Genomic DNA, 17,573 nt, shown 5'->3' with positions numbered 1-17,573 from the left:
GGGGACGGCTAGCCACCTCTGTGCGCCTTTTCATAACTGTACCTACTTTAATTTCCTCAACATAAAGCGCGGTTTCAAATAGAGTTTAGAGTCTGTGTCACTTAAGTACTGAGGCATGAGTGCCCGACGAGCCGCTGGGTGGAAACCCGGTCAGCACTGAATTAGTTGCTTTCGACAGGAGGGGCGGTGGGCAGCTACACATGGATTCCCAGAGGAAGGGAGTCGTAGAATCTTACAGTACAGACGGAGACCATTCGGCCCATCGTGCCCATGCTGGCGCTTTGAAAGAGCTAGCCAATTAGTCCCACTCCCTTGCTCTTTCCCCACAGCCCTCTTCCTTTTCAAGTATTTATCCAATTCCCCTTTCGAAAATTATTATAGAATCTGCTTCCACCGCCCTTTCAGGCAGCGCATTCCAGATCATCACAACTCGCTGCGTTAAAAAAATTCTCCTCATCTCCCCTCTGGTTCTTTTACCAATTATCTTAAATCTGTGTCCTCTGGTTACCGACCCTCCTGCCACTGGAAACAGTTTCTCCCTATCCACTCTATCAAAACCCTTCATAATTTTGAACACCTCTATTAAATCTCCCCTCAACCTTCTCTGCTCTAAGGAAAACAACCCCAGCTTCTCTTGTCTCGCTACATAACTGAAGTCTCTCATCTCTGGTACCACTGTAGTAAAACGGTACCAGGGAATGTGCGACTCCCAATCACTATCCAGTGAACCATTTTTACCACTTGTTCATTTTAGTAACAAAGTGTTCCTGAGAACCAAGTGGGGAAAGTTTTCTTTTCCCAGAGAATAGTGGACCTGGGGATCAGGCTGCCGGCTCACGCAGACACCCGACTCGCTGAATTCCTTCAAGCGAGAGTTGTACCTGTTTCTGGCTGGGCGGAGATCTACTCGTACAAAAGGTAGGCACCTGGTGATGTTAATCAGGACCACAGTGATTTCCTAGACTAGTGGGGTTGGGTAGTATATATATATATATACTGTGATCCATGTAAAAGATCCCACAGCACTATTCCGAAGAAGAGCAGGAGAGTTCTCCCTGGCCAATATTTATCCTTCGACCAACGTCACTAAATACTGGTTATCTGGTCATCATCTCATTGCTGTTTGTGGGATCTTGTTGTGAGCAAATTGGCCGCCACATTTCCTAGTGACAGTGACACAACAGCGACTGTGCATCAAAAGTATTTCATTGGCTGTAAAGCGCTTTGGGACGTCCTGAGGTGGTGAAAGGCAAGTTCTTTCTTTAAATGCAAGTCCTTTCTTTCTCATACAGTAACAATATCACCTGTTTTGATTTACACTCCATCCTACTGCAATGGAAGCCAGGAATTTTGCTTGTCTTTCCCAATGCAACCATACACTGAGCGGGTGGTTTCAATAACTTTTCCACAATAATCCCCAAATCCCTTTCCCAATCAGCGTTCTGCACCGCTGCTTTATTCAAAACACACTCCTTTGTTTTATTTTCTTGCTCACAAACCAATTATTTTTACATTTACCAAACCAATTATTTACTTGTGGACTCTTTGAAGGAGACCGACAGATTTGTGCCAAATTGTAAGTAGTCTGTGCTGTGGATTTTGCACTCCTTTGGAAGCGTGTTTAGACAATTCCAAACTCACTCCATCTGAGGACACTTGCGGAGAGAGAGGAGAATTCTATTGCGTCGGCCTAGACTGAATTTAAACCAAGGTCAAAGAGCTGAAGGGACAATGTTCAGATCCATAGTGCCACCAATCGGGCCATTTAAGTGTTCGAAAGGGAGATTGTTAATTGGGATGTAAGGGTATCAAGCAATGTATAAAGGGCAGGGAATTTGCATTATAAAGTTAAAAGGCCTGATTTTAACCTAATTCACCCGGCAGGAATAGGGCAGGTTCGGGTTGGACGCCTGTTTTACACCCAGCCCGATTTTAATGCTCCAGTGAAGTCTGACCCGAACCCACCCCCTTCCCGCGGGGCGAAAGAGCTGCCAAGGCTAACGAAATGGCAGAACAGGCCAGATGGGTCGAATGGCCCTCTTGAGTTCCTACAGCCCCCTACTCAAGGCCACAGAGAAGGCAATAATGCTTTGTGTGATATAATCCCCCACCCCTTGCACCTTTAGCAAATGAACGCAGGGATATCAAACGTACTTGTTCTGCCATTGCCAGTTATCTGTCCCCCATCTCCGGTTCTGGAGATAGAAACGACCCTGATGGAGTAAGGGGTATCTGGATCCAGCTTCTGCAACACCACACTGTTCTGCCTTGCACCCACGGTGACCTTGAAGAAAAACAAATGATTAAAGTTAACTATTCGGTGGATGGAAGCAAAGGGTGCAGCGGCAGAGAAGATCGGCCTTTACTACTGCAGGAACCAGTACATCCTTCCAGCATCTCCACCACCACAAACATGGAAATCAGGTTCTAGGTGTGGTCCATGGCTCAGTGGGTAGCATTCTTGCCTCCTAAATCAGGAGGTTGTGAGTTCAGGCTCCCACTCCAGAGACTTGAACACAAAATCTAGCCTGACACTTCAGTGTAGTACTGAGGGAGTGCTGCACTGTCGGAGGTGCCGTCTTTCAGATGAGATGTTAAACCGAGGCTCCGTCTGCTCTCTCAGGTGGATGTAAACGATCCCTTGGCACTATCTCATAGGAGAGCAGAGGAGTGCTCCTCAACCAACATCACTAAAACAGATTATCACATTGCTATTTGTGGGAGCTTGCTGTGCAAAGATTGGCTGCTGTGTTTCCTACATTACAACAATAACTACACTTCAAAAGTATTTCATTAGCTGTAAAGTGCTTTGAGACATCAGGAAAGGTGCTTTATAAATGTAAGTTCTTTCTTTAGGACATCAAATTTCAGTATTAAGCATGCCCGAGTCAGGTATAGGTATGACACAATTTAGATGCAGAGTAAAGCTCCCGCTACGCAGCCCCAACATCGGAAGAGCTTTCCATATTGTACCAGTGCCATCCTGTCTCTAAGCGAGGATAGAGCTTTTTGTCTGCCGATTTAATGCTAATTCAGGACAGTGATTACACTGGTAACCTCATTGGCTGTGAAGCGCTTTTGGGATGTCCTGAGGTCATGAAAGGCACTGTATAAACGGGAGTTCTTTAAGTGCAACCCGGCCACATCACTCCAATGCGGTGCCTCTGGTGCGTAGGTTCTGCTCTGTCTGCGGGCTACCCCAAACTGGGCACAGCCGCCAACGTGGCAGAGAACCAGCTGGAAGATTTTCTTTTCTTCTGAGCAGCCTGTTCCCGGCTGTTCTGGGAACCGTGCCTGCTGATCCAGAGTAAGCAGTCATGTCTCTTTTAAAGTAAGAAATAGTAATTCATAGATCATGACAGCGACTTGCAACCTAAGTACAAAAATGTGCGATTCCATAGCATTAAACACCAATGTTGAATCTTATGTGTTCTTAATTAGGACTGATTACTCTATATCATTGGAACAGATGGGTTTTAAATGCAGATTAAAGGCTTCCTTCTTCACCGGGTCCCACTCTGGATGAACTCCAGCTGTACTCAGATTACGACTGATAATAGTTGACTTCAAAGAACTTGTGTTATAGATGCATTTGAAACAATAGGCGTTCTGACAGCTGAATAGAAAAACATATCAAACGTTTTTATGGCACAAGAGGGTTACGAAATCCTTATAAACAAAGTTTCTGGGCGGCTCGTCTTAAACAAACCAGAAGTCTGCTTCTTATAAGTGATGTGGTGCAACACACGGAAAAGAAGACAATGGATCAATGAAATTCAACTAAAACTTCTCTATTCATCTTGACAAATCAGATGCTTGTTAAAGTCACCTATCAAAAGGGTTAGCCGCAAAGACAATAATCTAATTTACTGGAAACCATTTTATTGGCAGGCAGCGAATAGTAACTGGCGTTTTCTATTCTTAAGTATGACCTTATTTAAACTGTAACCTAGAAATGGCTGTTTGCGATATTAGCATCCGACATTTTTATGTTATTCTTGCAAGATTTGATGGTGCTATTCCATTTATTTCAATACAGTGCACAAATCCATGTAACGCGATCGCTTCCCGCTAATATCGTAAACAGTCTGGGCCCATTTCCCAGATTATATTGTTCCAGACTCATTCCACGATATGAACTGATGTTTGGGTGGTCTATTGTAAAACATAATCGGCAGTGTCTGAAGGGTAGCCCTGGTGATTTTTTTGAGGGGCTAGTACACGTCGTGACGCAGTGAGTGCCACTCTCTGTTCAGTAAATGGTGGCGGGCTACGCTTCCTAGAACGAAAGACGGTACTGTCTCTCCAATCTCCATCATGTTATTATGGCCTGTCGTCGTAGAGATCGATGATACATGGGGCTGACAGCTTGGCTCCAGCCCGCATCAATAATGTAGACCATGAAAAGCTGCTCAACCTTGTCCAGAAGAGTAGAACCAGAGGACACGGCCTGCGCTTGAAGGGGGTAAATTCAAAACTAATCTGCAGAAACATTGGGGGCAATTTTAACCTAACCCGCCCGTCAGAAACTAATGGGATCGAGTGCAGCGCTCCATTAAAGCCAGCGGAGCGATATTGGACGGGGTGTAAAACCACCATCCCATCCCATCCCGCCGAGTTAGGTTTAAATTATCCCCATTATTTCAGTGAGCGAGTGGTCAATCTATGGAATGGGCTTCCCGGGGAGACGGTGGAAACAGATAGTGTTAATTCATTGAAATGCAAATTAGATTGATTTCTTTCAGAAAATAATATTTTGGGATACAGTGTATGAGTAATTTGAGACATGACATGGTGAGAGTAGCATGCTCAGGTGACTTTAGACCTATAGGGGGGGAAAATTGGATAAGGGCTGTTTTTGGGCGTAGGTAGCGTGATGCGCTGTTACCCTGCGCCCAATGACCCCTGCGCAGGCAGGTCGCGAGTATGGACTCACCCGAGAACTCACCTGCAATTCGCACTTTCCACCACCAGGGGGACCTCAATCTCTTAAAGGGAGGCTGTTTCTTAGAAATCTCTTAAAGGTAGCTGGTATCTGTTATTTGCTGAAAATAACAGTCTACTGTCTGCACGGAGTCTGAACGGAGATCAGACATCGTACACGCAAAACACAGATGCGTTTACGATGAGTTATGTTAAAACATTGAATAAAGGTTGCGCACTACTAAATTCCACATCCTCCAATCTGCACGCCAGGCCTCACCAATCTGCCGATCTGAGTTGGTACCAGGCCTGCGAGTGGAGTTGAAGTATACTCAATGACTGAGCACCCACAGCCCTCCGGGGTAGAGAATTCCAAATTTTTCCTCATCTCGGTCCTAAATGGCCGACCCCTTATCTTGAGACTATGACCCCTAGTTCTAGACTCTCCAGCCAGGAGAAACAACCTCATGTCTGGGTCTGTTGTAGACTAATTGAGAGATTGATTGCTACGACTGGTCAACAACTCCATTATCGTTGTATCATGGGACCGGGATGGTAGAAGGTGAACTAGATGGACCTGGATCTTTTCTCGTCCAGTAATTCCTATGTTCCTAAAAAAAAGTGCACAGAGGGATTTCATGCAAGAGCAATGCGTGTTTATATGCAGAGTCAGCGCTGGTTGGAAAATATGCCCCAGTGATTGTTTTTTGGGGAGGTTATCATTTTATATCTAGAGTGGATCTCTGTGCCTTTATCCATAAATTGAGGGAGGTGGTTATAAGAAAAATAACACGGCAGAAAGATTATCAGTGGTGTTATTGTAACCTGCTCGTAGCGAACCCCTCTCTCTATTTTTGTAACTGAGACAGTAACATCTGTTAAAATAGAGAAATTTGATGCAGATGTGTTAAGTGTCTGCACAATTATTTTGCCAATAATTTCTGCCCTGAGAATGTTTAAACAATTTACACTGAAACCCTAAAGATGCACACAGTCAAAAAATACTCCCACAGTTCACAATGAGGCCTGTGTTGAGGATCCATTAAGATCTCTTACTAGTTGCGAACAATTTTTTAAAGGCAATTGAACACAGCTGCAAATAGTTTTGAAAGTAAAAGTATTTCTACGCAAATAACATGCTAATCACTTATCACACATACACTGTCAGCCTATGCGTGTAATTGCACACAGGGTGTTAAATTCCAAACTTTTCCAATCAGTTGCCAAAAACTCGTTTCGCATCAGACTAACTGGATTTGAACCCATCGCTCCAATTGGTCCCCGAACAGGCATCGGCCTTTACATGTGTTGCAAAATCTATTACCAAGGGAAGTATATATGAGTGATTTGCATATTTAAAGGTATTCATGGGCAAGAACTTGAGAAAAAGTTTATTTTTTGATTGCCAGAAGAGCTATGCTGCACTTATGTCTCAATAAATTTTGGCCGCCTAGCCATGCCATTCAGCCCATCCAGCCTGATCCGCCATTTTGTCAGCCACCGAAGCTCTGTTTCATCCAGGTGACGGCTTTTTGTGATCGGCTCCGGTTATCTCAGGAAACAACGATCTCTACGCACTTGCTTCACGGTCTCTCGCAGACTCCAAATCAATGCGCAAGGCAGCGGGAGACCCACTAGTGTCGTTAAAAAAAAAATGGAATTACCTTTTCTTCAATGGGGTCTCCAGTCATAGGTGCGTAAATAATCCTGTATCCCCGAACTCGACCAATGGCAGGGTCCCACTTCACGGTGAGGCTGTGCGATGTGGCGTTGTACACTTGGAGGTTACGAGGCGGAGTCGGGGTAGCTGAAGTACAAACGAACACCATCAACGTAAAAATATAAAAGTCATATCCTTGCCCACAGACAGTAAAAGAAAGAAACACTTGGGGAGAACTCTCCTGCTCTTCTTCAAAATAGTACCATGGGAACTTTTACATCCATCTGAGAGGGCAGACGGGACCTTGGTTTAACATCTTAACTGAAAGACGGCACCTCCGACAATGTAGCCCTCCCTCAGTACTGCACTGGAATGTCGGTCTAGATTATGTGCACAAGGATGGAAATTTCCAATCTTGGCCACCCATTGCCAGCATCGAGCGTGCCAGCTGGACAATAAAGCTGCCTCTTTGTCGCAGCAGCGTGCCTCAGACTCAGTTTCCTTAGCACGTCCTCTATTGCACCACTGCGACATTTCTGTCCCTTGCACCAGTGGCCCCCTTTAGCACCTCTCTGAGAGATGAGTGCCGAAATCGGTGCCAAATCAGGAGCGTTTTGTGTAGTGGGTCTGGGCTCACTCTCAGCAGGGTTCCAGTTGCCAAAACTCGTTTAACATCAGACTTTTTAAGTCAACAGATGGAGCTGCCTAGCTGGATTGGAAACCATCGCAACATTTGGTCCCCTAGAAGCAAAGGTATTTACATTTTTTTGCAAAAAAACATTACCAAGAGAAGTATATGAGAAATTTGCATATTTAAAGGCGCACTGTATTCATGGGAAAGCCCTTCGCAAACTTTTTTTTTGATTGCCCGAAATGCTGTGCTGCACTTTTGGCTCAATAACGTTGGCTGCCTATCCATGCAGGGGTGTATGCCATTTGGCCCATTGAGCCTGCTCCGTCATTTTGGCAGATCTATTTAATCCCAATGACAGTTTCACCGTGCACCATGACAAAAAAAAAGTGCAGATGCTTTTTACACAAAGGCAGTGCCCCTTTAGTGAGATGATTCACAGTTTTGATTAACATTTTCAGTCAAGGTATTACAGGGAGTTGATCGCCAGCAGGGAACCTGCACTCACAGGAAGTGTGGGTCAGAGAGAGGGGTGGTCTTTGTTTTCATATCTTCACACTCTTCTCTTGGATAATGGCATGAAGGAGTGGAAGGATTTGCAGGCTGATAGGCATGAAAGCTCCTTCAATGGCTGTAACCATCTGTATACCAGACAATAGGGTGGTCACTCCTATACAGGTCCCACAACCTGTACAATGAGGAAGGGGCCACCCACACCCACTGGACATGAGCATCCCACTCGATGTCAACCCACAATTCAGAGCCAGAGTTCTGGTCTCCACGATGGGACAATCTGGAGTGGGGTTTGACTCCTGCACCTACTGCCTCAGAGGCAGGAAGGCTCCCACTGAGCCAAGGGCTCGCTCCTTATAGAGATAAGGGTAAACACTGGAACCCTGATTCTCTGACACATGTTTCCCTGCGAGCAGAGATTTCCCATTAGGAATGCCGGAACCCAGAAGCTTACCTGGAATGGTTGGTATCACCTTGGCCACTGAAAAATTAAAAATAAGATATATTAATATATCAGGTGTTTCTTTTCTTTTTAGCTTAGAGCAAAAACTTGATTGTCATCCTGAAACTATCTATTTCACAGGCATGAAGTCAAAGCGGGTGAATTTCCTTCGGAGTTCTCCCGCTGAGCTGTGCAACTTCAGCGGAGGTTTGGCGGAAACTAAGTTACACAGTACGGAAATCCCGAGAAAATTAATCTCCCAAGAAAGACCCGGCAAAGGTGATCCCGGGAGACACGGGCCAAAAATTCGGAAGCTGAAATAAGGGAGATCAGATGGAGCTGATTCACGTGTAGGTTAACGGAGGGTGGGGGGAGGGCAGGGAAAAATAAGTTACCACAGAGGTTCATTGAACTCAACGGTACAGATGGATCCAAGAGGCAAAGAGGTGTGTTACCGGAGAAAGAAGATTCAGGGATATAGTGAGGAGTGGGGTCAGTGGGGCTGAATTCCATTAAAAAGGAGCAAGCTTATCGGACCTGATGGTCTTTTCCTGTCATCTTGCGTACTTATGGTAAAATGTATGGTCCAAGAGTATTCTTTAAAGTTCCATACAAGCGTCAAAAGCGTTTAACTTATTGATTAGTGATCTGCTGATGTCTTCCAGTAAAGTGCCTTGGGACAGTTTAAATGGAATGCGTTCGATTAATATAAGTTGATTGTTGTTTGCCGTTGTACAGCCCAGTCATGCCGCGATAGGGAGGCAATGAGGAGAGGCCAATCGCTTCTCCACGGGAGGAGATAACTGTGGTGGGTCGGGGGGGAGGGGTATTATCGTCCGTTCCTCGTGGTCGGAGGAGAGGCGATGTTGGAGGGGGCCTGGATGTAGGGGGTTGGCTCACCTGGCCTCTTGGCCGTCGGGGGTGTGGAGCCTGGGAATACCAGATTCATTCACAACCAGGCGAGTCATTGAAGACAGGAGACCTCTTTGCTGCACTCTTGTTTACCAACTCCTGTCACGTGCAGGCGGAAGCGGGCAAATCCAGGGAAATGTAACCTCCAAGGGACAAAAAAAGATCTGCACATCACTGAGTGCAGGCTGTGTTTTCCATTAGACTTTGGCCTCTTTCCAATGTTTCAAAAAAATTGGTGGGGCAGGAGAAAAGAGAAGACTGATGGCGAACTCTTCTTGCTAAAGACTTACATGTGCGCTGGGAACCGGGAAGACCTTCACTTTCCATCTCGTCTGGGTAGATGGCAGTGAGGGTGACATCGTACAGGGTGTCAGGGTTCAGGTTCTCTAACATCTGGCTGGTTTCCTCGCCACCTATAATCATCTGGACAGAATAGGCATAAAGCTAGGGTCAATAAAGGGTCAGTGTCTGAAAACAATTTGCTTTTCTGAAACCCATTCTTTTAACCAAATTGTTAAGTTCTGAATTTGATATCACTCAGGTGACCACAGCAACCATGAAATAATAAAATCCTATCCCACAAATAACTTCCGTTCAACATTTCCTGGCTGCAGCCACTCTCCCCTGTGCTGTTCTTTGGAGGCCATGTTGAAAACCTCGGCAGAAAATCTAATCTAAAGGAACAAATCGACTTGGGCTGTTCTGTTTGCTGAACAGATGATTTTTTTATAGTTAGTTACTGAGTCAATTGAGCACAGCATCTTATTACTAGGTGCTCATATTGCAAGGGGAAATAATTTCTCTGATCACTTTGCGTAGCAATACCATTAATGCATTCACAAAAGAACCTGCTGACGGTTTTGCTGCATGCAGAGATTCTTCCCGTCCATTGTAATTGATTCACTTATAGCGATACTGGTCCCCATTTTTTTTTCCCTCCCTTATTCTCTTCGCTCTTCGTAGGCTCTTTGCTCTTGGAGGTGCCCCTGCTGCTCCTGGCCCCACAAAGGAAAGCAAAAGAACTTACCTTTCAGAACCTCTTCTGCTTCCGATCTTCTTCCTGCACCTGGCGGGAAAGCCGCAACAGGCCTCCGCTCAGGCCGGAGTTAAAATTACAGCCTGGGCCCAATTACATCATCGGACCCCCACCTGCATACTTAAAGAAGGGCCCCGCCAGTCCCAGCCACCTGCTCAGAAGAGAGCGGGTTAAAATCAGGATCGGCACGAAGCAGGTGGGAAAGTCACCCTTGGCATTTTAACTGCCCACACACAGCCCAGTTTCCACTAGACGGGAGTAGGGTTAAAATCGCACCACTTTGTGCACTGCTCCTACAAAACACTGTAAAAACCACCCACAAAAGTATGCTTTACCTGTGTGAGCTGGTGGCTCTACCGACACAGCAGCGAGTTCAAACAGTGCACAGCTAACTCAGTGCACACCAGGGACTGAACCTGGCACCTTCCTGGCCTGTATGGTACAGCTAATCTCAGTCAGGGTAAGGGATCTATAAATCAGGCTCAGTGAGTTAGGGAGGGGGAAAATTGGCCACAGACCCCATTCCTGATCCTACCCTGCCGGAACTACATGCGTTTGGGCTTTGGGTTGAAGACGGGATTGGACTCGGCTGCGATGACCTGTTGACACTCCCTGTCAAGCTCACACATTAATAACGGCCATTGGAGTGGGGTGATGGCTCACTGAACCGTACCCCGGCAGAGGATGAAACCCATTAGCAAAGGACGGGAGGGATGAAAACGGGACGTAGAACATCGGTGAGTGAAAGGAGGGGAAAAAAGAGTCTTCATTCATTTACAGATCTGTTTGACAGCGATTTGTTTCACATCCACTGTTTACAAGGTAAGTTCAAATGTCTGCTGAAGTTACAATAGAAGCAGAAAGCTCCTTCACCTCTTCTCTGTCCGCTTTGCCAGCTGGACCCCAAGTCAGTCTGTAGAGAGCCACATCTGGTGCTCCGTGATTCCACAGCACCCGGAAACTCGTCTCCCGTACGTCCGAGAACCGTAAGTTAGTCGGTGTTGGAACAACCACTGTGCAGAAAAGAAACAGAACCAGCGTGACGTTACAAGGGAACTCAACACAATTAACACAAAGACAATGGGATCACAGCACAGTAGAAATGGTCAGGAAAGGGAGACTATAGTTGTGAGGAAAGGCTTGAGACACTGGAATTGTTACCCAATCGACTAAACAACAACAACTTGCATTTATCTAGCGCCTTTAATGTAGTAAAACTTCACAGGAGCATTATCAGATAAAAAGAAATTGACACCAAGCCAAAGGAGGCATTAGGACAGGTGACCAAAAGCTTGGTCAAAAAGGTAGGTTTTAAGGAGCCTCTTAAAGGAGGAAAGAGGCAAAGACATGGAGAGGTTTCAAACAAAACGCACACACAAAAAAAAAACATACTGGGGGTTGATATCCTCATTGCTGCGTGCTGTAGCATCATAAAAAACAGGAGGAACTCCTCTGGTCACTATCTTTAAACTGTGTGAATATTCCACTGCACTTAGCAATCAGGGACAATCCTCCCCGGTGTTGTAGAGACTTAACTGAACCGTCTCTGTTTGGTTCCAGTGCATCATACTCAATTAGCCGTTGTGTTTTATCTCTTGCTTTGACTATTCGCAGTGTGTCTGGCAAGTCTTTTGGGGATTGGTTCTGGTTTGCATCTTACACTTTGTTTTCCAGCAGGACTGAAACTTAGATCACCACACGTTTGGACGAGTGCCAAAATTGTAAATTGACATCTATATTACTTCCAGAGCAGTACAAAGATAGATACAATCTCACATACATCATACATTTACTCTGCAAAGCGCTGCTTAGAATATTTCCTAGATCTGTTGGGAAAACCTACATATTTGTTTGGTTCGAGAATTGTGTTTCATGAAAATATTTTCATTTCAACTTTTTTAGTCGGTCAAATTTTGCACACCTCAAAATAAGGGATGTTCGCACGGGGAATGGAACATTTAGACATTCCAGGCACTTAATTTAAACCTTGAGCATTCCTAGGTCAAGTATGGGATGGGCTAGATGCAAATTAAAACTCCCTCTGCTGCAGCCCAACCTCAGCAGAGCATTGCTTGCTGAACTAGTGAGGCAGATTCACAGAGAGAGGAACTGATTCCCGGGGCCACTAACTTTTTAAAGGGAACTGGATTAGATATCTGTAGGAAAGAGGGTTTGAGGATTATTAAAATGTTAGGAGCACTGCATAATTGTTTTACATGATGGATAGGGGAAGGAATCAGTCTTCCAATCCTCCCCAGATACTGGGACGGTGCCGGAGGACTGGAGGATTGCAAATGTAACACCCCCTGTTCAAAAAAGGGGGGAGGGATAAACCCAGCAATTACAGGCCAGTCAGCCTAACGTCGGTGGTGGGGAAACTTTTAGAGACAATAATCTGGAACAAAATTAATTGGCACTTGGAAAAGTCTGGGCTAATATTTTAGCTATGAGGAAAGATTGGATAGGCTGGGGTTGTTTTTTTTTGGAACAGAGGAGGCTGAGGGGTGATTTAATTGAGGTGTACAAAATTATGAGGGGCCTAGATAGAGTGAATAGGAAGGATTTATTTCCCTTAGCAGAGAGGTCAATAACCAGGGGGCATAGCTTTAAAGTGATTGGTAGAAGGATTAGAGAGGAGCTGAGGAAAATCTTTTTCACCCAGAGGGTGGTGGGGGTCTGGAACTCACTGCCTGAGAGGGTGGTAGAGGCAGAAACCCTCAACTCATTTAAAAAGTATCTGGATGAGCACCTGAAGTGCTGTAACCTACAGGGCTACGGACCAAGTGCTGGAAAGTGGGATTAGGCCGGGTGGCTCATTTTCGGCCGGCACAGACACGATGGGCCGAATGGCCTCCTTCTGTGTCGTAAATTTTCTATGATTCTATGATTCTATAATAAATGAAAGTCAGCACAGATGTGTTAAAAGAAAATCGTGTTTGTGTTCTTTGATGAAGTAACGGAGAGGGTTGATAAGGGTAATGCGGTTGATGTTGTGTATATGGACTTTCAAAAGGCATTTGATAAAGGACCACATAATAGACTTGTTATCAAAATTAAAACCCATGGTATTAAAGGGACAGTGGCAGCGTGGATACAAAATTAGCTAGGGGTCAGAAAGCAGAGAGTAGCAGTGAACGGTTGTTTATCAGACTGGAGGGAAGTATACAGTGGTGTTCCCCAGGGGTCGGTATTGGGACCACTGCTCTTTTTGATATATATTAATGCCCCGGACTTGGGTACAGAGGGTATAATTTCAAAGTTTGCAGATGACATGAAGCTCAGAAATGTCGTAAACACTGAGGAGGATAGTAACAGACTTCAGGAGGACAGAGACAGACAGGTGAAATGGGCAGACACATGGCAGATAAAATTTAACACAGAGAAGTGTGAAGTGATGCATTTTGGTAGGAAGAATGGGGAGAGGCAATATAAACTAAATGCTACCATTTTAAAGGGGGTGCAGGAACAGGGAGACCTGGGGGTGTGCATACACCAATCTTTGAAGGTGGCAGGACCAGTTGAGAAGGCCGTTAAAAAAGCAGATGGGATCCTTGACTTTATTAATAGAAGCATAGAGTACAAAAGTAAGGAAGTTATGCTAAACTTTTATAAAACATTGGTTAGGCCTCAGCTGGATTATTGTGTTCAATTCTGGGCACCACACTTTAGGAAGGATGTCAAGGTCTTAGAGAGGGTGCAGAGGCAATTTACTAGAATGGTACCAGGGATGAGAGACTTCAGTTATGTGGAGAAACTGGGGTTGTTCTCCTTCGAACAGAAAAGGTTAAGGGGAGATTTGATAGAGGTGTTCAAAATCATGAATGGTTTTGATAGAGCAAATAAGGAGAAACTGTTTCCAGTGGCAGAAGGGTCGGTAACCAGAGGACACAGATTTAAGATGATTGGCAAAAGAGCCAGAGGCAACATGAGGAAACATTTTGTTTACGCAGCGAGTTGTTGTGATCTGGAATACGCTGCCTGAAAGGGCGGTGGAAGCAGATTCAATAGTAACTTTCAGAAGGCAATTGGACAAATACTCGAAGGGAAAAAGTTTACAGGGTTACGGAGACAGAGCAGGGGAGTGGGACTTATTGGATAGCTCTTTCAAAGAGCCGGCACAGCCACGATGGGTCGAATGGCCTCCTCTTGAGCTGTACCTACTAGGATACTATGATACTATGAAGTATTTATCCAATTCCCTTTTGAAAGTTACTGCTTCCACCACCCTCTCAGGCAGTGAATTCCAGATGATCATAACATTTCTCCTAATCTCCCCTCAGGCTCTTTTGCCAATTATCTTAAACCTGTGTCCTCTGGTCACCAAGCCTCCTGCCAATGGAAACAGTTTCTCCCCATCTACTCTATCAAAACTCCTCATGATTTCGAACACCTCTATTAAATCTCCTCTTAACCTTCTGCGCTCGAAGGAGAACAACCCCAGCTTCTCCAGTCTCTCCACATAACTGAAGTCCCTCATCCCTGGTACCATTCATGTAGATCTCCTCTGCACCCTCTCCAAGGTTATATTGTCAAGTACGAGATGTGTTACGGAGGTAATGAAACACTTCAGCACATGACTAAACATCTTTACTTACGGGTCGTTTCTTTTCCAGTCAGTGGAGCTGAGGGGCCGTTATCATACACTGCAGTAACCGAAACTTCATACTCCGTTTGGGATGTAAGGCCTGTTAGTGGTACAGAGGTATCGCTGCTCGGGACCTCCAACTATCAGGTTAAAGTAAAAGTATTATTCGTACTTGCTCGAAAAAGGAGATAAAATTCCACTAAAATATAATAAGAAAATCAGAAAAAGTCAAGGATGAAACAGGTCATCCAGTCCATAGATTCTGATCCCCAAACTTACCCAGTCAATAGAACTGTATTACTGTACTATAACGTACTTTGAATGCTTGTAGTGTCTGATTCTAATTACATTATTTGGCGATTTCTTTCAAACTTCTATCACCCTCTGAAAAAATTTGTCTAAGATCTGTTTCAAATTCAATTTATGCCCTTTTGTCCGACTGGCTTGACTCACATTATTCTGGGTTCACTTTCTCTCTGCCATTGTCATATCTTAGACCAGATTAGTTCTGTTCCCCACCCTAATACACCCATATCAGTGGTCTTTAGTAACACCAACTCTTTTATGTAATTCTGAGTCTTGTTTCATAGCTTGTGGTTGACTCTTAACTGCTCTCTGAAGTGGCCGGGGAGGCCAATCAGTTATATTCAACTGCTACCAGCAGTTCAAGAAGGCGGCCCACCACCACCTTCTCAGGGCAACTGCGGATGGGCAATAAATGGTGGCCTTGCAACTTTTTTTATTATTATTCATTCTCGGGATGTGGGCGTCGCTGGCGAGGCCGGCATTTATTGCCCATCCCCAGTTGCCCTGAGAAGGTGGTGGTGAGCCTTCTCCTTGAGCCATTGGTAGCGGGTTTGATACAACTGTGTGGCCTCCTATGCCACTTCAGAGGGCAGTTAAGAGTCAACCACATTGGTGTGGGGACTGGAGTCACATGTAGGCCAGACTGGGTAAGGACGGCAGGTTTCCTTCCCTAAAAGGGACATTAGTGAACCAGTTGGGTTTTTACGACAATCCCACAGCTTCACGGTCACTTTTACTGATAACAACTTTTTATTTCCAGATTCTGTAAACTGAATTCAAATTCTCAAACTGCCATGGTGGGATTTGAACTCACGTTCTCTGGATAATTAATCCAGTAACATAACCACGATAACTAGTCCTCTCAGAAGATAGGACAGTGAGTTCCCCGGGAGTCTGTCAATATTTGCAGCAGGTCCCCAGTAGTCTGTCAGTGTTGGATGCAACTTCTCAGGAGTGGGCCAATATTTACATTCTCTGGAGTAGGCCAATATTTACATGGGGTTCTTGGGAGTGGGCCGATATTTACATTCTCGGGAGTGGGCCAATATTTACAGTCTCAGGAGTGGGCCAATATTTACATGCGGTTCTTGGGAGTGGGCCAATGTTTACCAAAGGTTCTCAGGAGTGGGTCCATATTTGAAGGGAGTCCCCCACGTAGAAAAGTCTGAAGACCACTGCTGAAGAGAACATGAGAAGATCCAAAACGACAAGAGCGACAAAAGGCTGTTTGGCCCATGGAAGTTTGTCGCCATAGCATTCCAACTCTCCCTGTCGAGCATCCACCAGCACGCTGAACACGGCTAAAGTCTGTGACGCTTCGACCGTGCTTGGCAGATTATTCCAGACATTCTTCACATTCCACATCACGATGTTTTTTCTGAGCTAAATGCATTTTTCACCAGTTTATATTGTGACCTCTGGCCCCGCCTATTATTTGAAGTAATATTATGGATTTAATTTTATTGAAGTCATTTAACATTTCATATATTTCAGCGTGACCAGCCCAGCTCCTGTCTCTCCAGGACGTGGAGACACCATTTTACACACATGGCAGCCTGTCTAGCCGCAGGGTAAAGTTATGCAGACATGTGCTCGTAAAAGTCCACGGAGCTTCATTGACTGGCTTCCTAACATTGGTTCAATGTTACTATTACAAGAGAGCAGAGGGGATTGTCAACTCACTGCCAGATTGAATCTTGAGTTTATGAAGGTGACGTCACATATCTTGACTTTTGAGTCCAGTCCACCATCGATTATCAACCGGACCCGAGCAGGAGAAATGGTCCGTGAAAAATGTAGATTGTGTCATCGCATTTTTATGGACCTCCTACCAGTAAAGGTGACCATGAAGCTGTCGGATTGTTGTTAAAAACCCAACTGGTTCACTGATGTCTTTTAGGGCAGGGAACCTGCCGTCCTTACCCGGTCTGGCCTATTTGTGACTCCAGTCCCACACCAACGTGGTTGACAATTAACTACCTTCTGAAGTGGCCGAGCAAGACACTCAGTTGTATTAAACCTCTACCTCAAAAAGAAGGCCCACCACCACCACCTTCTCAGGGCAACTAGTGATGGCGGATAAAGGCTGGCTTAGCCAGTGATGGCGGATAAAGGCTGGCTTAGCCAGTGATGGCGGATAAAGGCTGGCTTAGCCAGTGATGGCGGATAAAGGCTGGCTTAGCCAGTGATGGCGGATAAAGGCTGGCTTAGCCAGTGATGCCCTCATCCCAATGAAACAAAATATTTTTTTTAAATGGAATGATTACTGCCTGAAAGGAATTCAAAATATATATGGATGGTGCTTTGCTCATAATGCAAACCGTAAAGATAAACTTCATATTATTTATATTATTGTGATCAACCGCCCCACTTGGATCCCATCTACAGGAATGTTGGCAGGATACTGGATTTGACATTTCGCTGATGTCTCCTGAATCCCTCGATTGATTCAGTGTAGGACTCCCCAAATAGCATGCAGTGTAGGAAGATGGCACAACACAAACCAGGAAGGTCTCAGGTTGAACAAGAACAACAATTTGCATTTATATAATGACTTTAACGTAG

At 45.1% G+C, this 17,573-nt stretch overlaps 1 protein-coding gene across 1 annotated transcript in view; it reads right to left on the bottom strand.

Moving 5' to 3' along the window:
• col12a1a (collagen, type XII, alpha 1a) overlaps positions 1-17,573 on the bottom strand; it is a 256,730-nt gene that overhangs the window by 120,680 nt on the left and 118,477 nt on the right. The window contains exons 26-31 of the mRNA XM_067988546.1: positions 14,713-14,842; positions 10,991-11,130; positions 9,372-9,504; positions 8,182-8,208; positions 6,588-6,730; positions 2,155-2,284 (exon numbers count right to left, since the gene is read on the bottom strand). Of these exons, the coding sequence (XP_067844647.1) occupies positions 2,155-2,284; positions 6,588-6,730; positions 8,182-8,208; positions 9,372-9,504; positions 10,991-11,130; positions 14,713-14,842 (703 nt within the window). The remainder of the gene's footprint in view (positions 1-2,154; positions 2,285-6,587; positions 6,731-8,181; positions 8,209-9,371; positions 9,505-10,990; positions 11,131-14,712; positions 14,843-17,573) is intronic.

The sequence above is a fragment of the Heptranchias perlo genome, chromosome 8 (assembly GCF_035084215.1).
Source record: "Heptranchias perlo isolate sHepPer1 chromosome 8, sHepPer1.hap1, whole genome shotgun sequence".
Taxonomy (NCBI): Eukaryota; Metazoa; Chordata; class Chondrichthyes; order Hexanchiformes; family Hexanchidae; genus Heptranchias; species Heptranchias perlo.
The sequence above is the reverse complement of the archived record's forward strand: the minus strand, read 5'-3'. Positions and strand labels throughout refer to the sequence as shown.